At 42.2% G+C, this 5,536-nt stretch overlaps 1 protein-coding gene across 1 annotated transcript in view; it reads right to left on the reverse strand.

Moving 5' to 3' along the window:
- The window catches only part of CHRNA1 (cholinergic receptor nicotinic alpha 1 subunit), a 13,238-nt gene extending 8,235 nt beyond the window's left edge, over positions 1–5,003 (reverse strand). The window contains exons 1-4 of the mRNA XM_026647579.2: positions 4,356–5,003; positions 1,686–1,831; positions 1,537–1,581; positions 378–487 (exon numbers count right to left, since the gene is read on the reverse strand). Coding sequence (XP_026503364.1) covers positions 378–487; positions 1,537–1,581; positions 1,686–1,831; positions 4,356–4,395 — 341 coding nt within the window. The 5' untranslated portion in view covers positions 4,396–5,003. The remainder of the gene's footprint in view (positions 1–377; positions 488–1,536; positions 1,582–1,685; positions 1,832–4,355) is intronic.
- Between the last annotated feature and the right edge of the window lie 533 nt (positions 5,004–5,536).

Here is a 5,536-nt window from a genome sequence, read left to right on the forward strand (position 1 = left end):
GCTGTAGCCCACGAAAGCTTATGCTCAAATACATTTGTTAGTCTCTAAGGTGCCACAAGTACTCCTGTTCTTTTTGCGGATACAGACTAACACGGCTGCTACTCTGAAACCTAAGGATAGACAGGTTTTCTGTCCTGCACTGGACTTGCTATAACTGTCTCAAACCCTGTTTTAGACGTTCTCTCTCTCTCAATCTTTTCCATTTACTAATCCAAATGATGCTCATCTCAGCTAGTCATTCAGACACATATGAAGTGTTCAAATAGGTATTGAAAAAACACCAGGCTGATCATTGGTCCCCTTCCTCTACTTCAAATTCTGTAATTTTTGTTATATGAGGCTCCGTGCAGAGTTTTTGTACTGTTAGCACTACTTACTTGTTATAAAGAACAAGATCGGGGCGCCAGATTATCTCAGATGAGATACGAATTTTTTTCAACCCACCATATTCTTCTGGATTCCATTTTAGGTTGACATCTGTCCATTGCTAAAAAAGAATTTTAGCCAGTGGAAACCTGTTATCAATATTGCTGGAATTAAATCTAATATTCCCAAGATCTACTGATTGTCATACCATTGATACATGTAGATAGGCACAAAAGTACTGTATGTGTCCTTCTACCAATTCCACTTTCTTATATATGTTCAAACAATACATGATGATTACCTCAATAATCTAAAATAACTGTAACACAAATCTGCTGTTTGAAACAATATCAGAGAAGGACATCTTGTCAAATGGAAAGTGTCTTTTTTCAAGAGCTCCATGTTGTTCAATGGAACTTCAAGGTTCTAGGACTGTATAAAGAAATCATCAGTCAGCTCTGCCATCTGCCTAAGCTGCTTCAGGAAACCAGAACAGAAAATGTTCATAGAATCATAGAATATCAGGGTTGGAAGGGACCTCAGGAGGTCATCTAGTCCAACCCCCTGCTCAAAGCAGGACCAATTCTCAACTAAATCATCCCAGCCAGGGCTTTGTCAAGCCGGGCCTTAAAAACCTCCAAGGAAGGAGATTCCACAACCTCCCTAGGTAACGTATTCCAGTGCTTCACCACCCTCCTGTGAAATAGTATTTCCTAATATCCAACCTAGACCTCCCCCACTGCAACTTGAGACCATTGCTCCTTGTTCTGTCATCTGCCACCACTGAGAACAGCCGAGCTCCATCCTCTTTGGAACCCCCCTTCAGGTAGTTGAAAGCAGCTATCAAATCCCCCCTCATTCTTCTCTTCTGGAGACTAAACAATCCCAGTTCCCTCAGCCTCTCCTCATAAGTCATGTGCTCCAGACCCCTAATCATTTTTGTTGCCCTCCGCTGGACTCTTTCCAATTTTTCCACATCCTTCTTGTAGTGTGGGGCCCAAAACTGGACACCGTACTCCAGATGAGGCCTCACCAATGTCGAATAAAGGGGAACGATCACGTTGTGTGTTGTGTGTGTAATATTTATGTCCGGAGAATAGCACATTCCTGATTAGATCCAGGGCAATAGTTTGCTTTGGAATAGCAAGAGTAATGAGATTCAGAGGTTACCTGTTTCAGGCGTACATTGGTTGTTACAATCTGATTTACTTCATCCTTCAAACAACAAACAGAAAGTTTAGGGAAAAAGCGTATTCAGAAGAAATGTTTGATGAGCTCATATAAACAAACACAGTTAAACATCATCATTCATACTATACCACATTAATAAGCTGAATAAGCTGCAGCCCAACTGTGACTACAACAGCCTCACGATGATCTTCCACCGGACGCACTACTCTGTTGTAGTTCTTGAATAAATCTTCAACTAGACGAGTTTCATGTTCAGAGCACAGGATCAGACCAGCTACAGAATAGCAAATATGTCATCAGTAAGACAGTGATAGAATATATTGCGATCTTGGTAAGGATATCCTGCAAATATTACTGATATAAAGTCATGTGCCATTTTAGTGAGGGAATCTAACCATAACAAAGCTTATTTACTATTTCATTGCTTCTTTTTATTTGCAGACCATGTCTTAGACTGCTTCATAGTCATCAGGGACGATAACCTATTCTGATTCTGAGTAATATTTGCTTGCAAGAGTAAGTATTATTCAAAACACATACAGTTCCATCCAGGAGACCAACAAATATCAAGAACTCCCACCATCAAAGTTGGAATCAGGCTTCATGAAACTCCTAAAACCTATCTCACCCTGCATTTTTGGGTAGTTAGGCAAACTGAAGACTCATTGTCAGGCATTTCTTGCATCTTTTTTCTTGGATCCACATCCTTGTCCTTGCCCATAACACTGGAGGTTTAAAGAACGTGCACAAATAACGTTAGTATGTTTAGCTAAAAGTGCCATCTTGTGGCTTGTTGTTGTATTTTATTTATGTAAGCTTATCCTAAGCTTTGCATTCTGGGGGTTGTTGGGAGTGATTCTCAGCATGGCTGTGTGGTTAAGAAGACATTAATGCTATGTTCCTGCAATCTGCTCCCTGTGTACATCTGTTGACTGATCCAGCTTCATCTTATTTTATATCTGAATTTCAAGTGAAACAGCATGCAAGTCAGTCATTTCAAATCCACATGGAAAAGGAAAACAGGCTTTCCCTCTTAATTAAAAGACTCGTGTGACTTCAGACAAGACAGACATAACACTTTATCTTTATTTAATGTTCATTCCATTTCCTCTTCCCATATCTTGCTCACTCACTCTTTCAGTGAGCAGATACATACAGAAAAAATCTGCTTTAGAAATTATTTTGATCAGTCGCATACCCCATGGTGAGTTCCCATTTCATTTTGAGAGAGCCACAAGGGAACGGTCATCTTGCAGTCTTATTCCTACATACTTTCATCTTTTCTCCAGAAAGTGGTTGTGTACATCTGCTTCAGGTCACAGAGAAAGCTAACAGTTGGTATGTAAAATGGCCTTTGTACATTTTGCATAATATGGAAACCCAAGCCCTCACCAGTTGGGAAAGGGATAACATACAATGCTAAAGCCCTTTGCTACATTGCATATATTCTAGAAGCTGCTATCAACTTGACATTTTCAGTAACAGCGTATTTTTCTGAGTCAGTTCATTCTCTTCACACTGGCAGAGAGCACATAATAAAACCACTTGTGAAAATAGGTGGGGTGTGTCATGTGGTTGAGAAAGTATTAAACTAAATTCCACTACCTACAAGGGACCAAACTGCAGCCTGGCTAATGCAGTGTTACAAGGGCACAACACGTTTCCTTGTACTCAGTATCACAGAGCTGCCTGTCTTGCTCCCAGTGATCTTTTCGTCCTGCAACAGGAATGGACGGTGGTGGGAGCAGATTCAGGTCAGAGGTTAGCACTTCTGAAAATCCTTTTTCTGAGCTCAGACCCTTGAATAGGTTCTTAGGTCAAAATCCTGGCCCATTGAAGTCCATTGGAGTGTTGCCATTGACTTCAGTGGGGCCAGAATTTCACTCTTAGTTTCAAATTGATTTACTTTAAGACAGTTGAGCTGGGAATCTGAGAATCCAGCCTTAATCTGCTCCTGGGTCTCAGCTGCTTTGTACTATGTGAAATACTTTTCTCCAAATGGATCAGATTTACTGAAATGACACAACTCTTGCTATTAAGATGCTTGGATGGCAAAACACGGAAGTTTACATCACATTCTGCTGCAGACAAACAGCTCCTGTTTCCACTGACAGGAAGGGCAGTATTGGGTGTCATGTTTCAGACGGTATGTTATGATCCCAGAGTCATATTTAGGTCAAGAGTTACACTGGTTTCTATTAATCCAATTAACAAAATCCTTCCTACAGTTCTATTCTAATAGGGCTTGGTAGGAATATAGCCTTTTTTTTTTAATTTGGTGAAAAATATTTAAGATTACAAAATACTTAATCTCTTAGGGGACAGTTTAATTGGAATTATTAATAGGTCCCAGCACAACACATGCAGCTGCCAATCAATTCAGTTTCCTTATCAGTATTCCTCACAAATAAATGAAAATGTTTGTTACAGGATATTGCATTTCAAGCCATATTTGCTAAAAATCCCCAAAGATTTCAGTGTCTTTTTTGTTCTGTGCTAAAACATGGCACATGGCAGAAAAAAGGCAACAAATGTAGAGGGGAGAAAGCAGCTCGACTTTTGAATTTAGTGCATACTGTGATTAAATCATCTGAATATTTCTGCGATCGTTTAGTCTTCAAATGTGAATAAGCTGATATCATTGCACTTAGAAGCCACTATTTTATTAATTTTATATGTCATCCTTGCAAGTTCATAAAGCTTTATTAACACAATTCACATTATATACAAAGAGCAGCGGGCAACACATTAAGCAATGAACCAAACCAAAAATGAACCAACTGTTCAAATGAGCTTACCTGAGCAAAAGAAGAGGAGGTGTGTGTAGTGGAACTTCATTGTGCGGCCTTTTGTCTCAGCTAGACACACAGACTAGCAGGGATTTCAAAGTCTTCACGGTCTCTCACTGAGGAGGGTTCTGCGGCTTCCTGATAGACAGCTTGGAAAATGTGACTGCTGAGCTATTGTTTTACACCACCTGCTTATGGGAATGACAGCTGAGAGCCACTGCACCAGTGCAGGAACAGTAACACGCTATATTTGCCCAGTCAAACATCTTCTCTGGTTTACAGTGGGATTTTTTTTCTAAGCATAACACATTCCATGGTAAAAGGAAGATTGTTTGTACAGTAACTTAGCGTCCAAGTATGGATTAACTAGAATACTCCCAACCTAAAGAAACCCTCAGCTGCACATAAGCTTTTTTGACCTGAGTGGTTAGCTGAATTTGGGGTCTTGTCAGTTTCAGCTGGGAGGAGAAATTGGTGATGCAGTCAGATATTCTTTGATGCAATCCTGTTTATTTACAAAGAATATACAAAATCCTGTGTCCTTGAACAAAGTAGGAATCAAACAACAGGAGACAGTTTCCTTGCTCAGTATTTCAAGACTCTTTTTCCAGCCAGCATTCTACCAAAAAGTTCTCTCACTTAGCTTTCTCCCAGGGTTAGGCTACAAGCGCATCTCTGGCTGTCTCTGGAGCTTACTTTTGCCTTCCTGTTTGTTTCTGGATGTTTCTCACTGCATCTGATCTCACACACAGAGAGCTCCACCAAAACAGTACTGTGTGTTTGCAGTCAGCCTCAGGGAAAGCTCTCTGCCCACATAGCTCAGGTGCTGACTGGCCTTGTGTTCGGCCTGTGTTCTGGCTGGTGTAGGGTGACTAGAAAATATCGGGATGCGGGGGGGGAGGGGGGCAGGGGGGGAGGTCGGGGCGCGGGGGGGGGGGGGCAGGCAGAGCAAAAAAAAAACCCACCAAAAAAAAGAAAAGCTGTTTTGCAGGTGCCGGCCGTGCCGTGGCCGCTGCCCCTCCCCCCCGGGCACATGCGGCACGTCCCGCCGCCCCGCGGGGAAGGAGCCGCTGGAGCGAGAGGTGCGGGGCTCCAGACCCCGGCAGCGGCGGGGGAGAGCGGCTCAGGGCCACGCGAGTGGGCACATAAAGTTTATCGGCTGGGGGGAACCCCGGCCGGCTCCTCGCCCT

The sequence above is a fragment of the Terrapene carolina genome, unplaced genomic scaffold (assembly GCF_002925995.2).
Source record: "Terrapene carolina triunguis isolate 2854851 unplaced genomic scaffold, T_m_triunguis-2.0 Scaffold62, whole genome shotgun sequence".
Lineage (NCBI taxonomy): Eukaryota > Metazoa > Chordata > Testudines > Emydidae > Terrapene > Terrapene triunguis.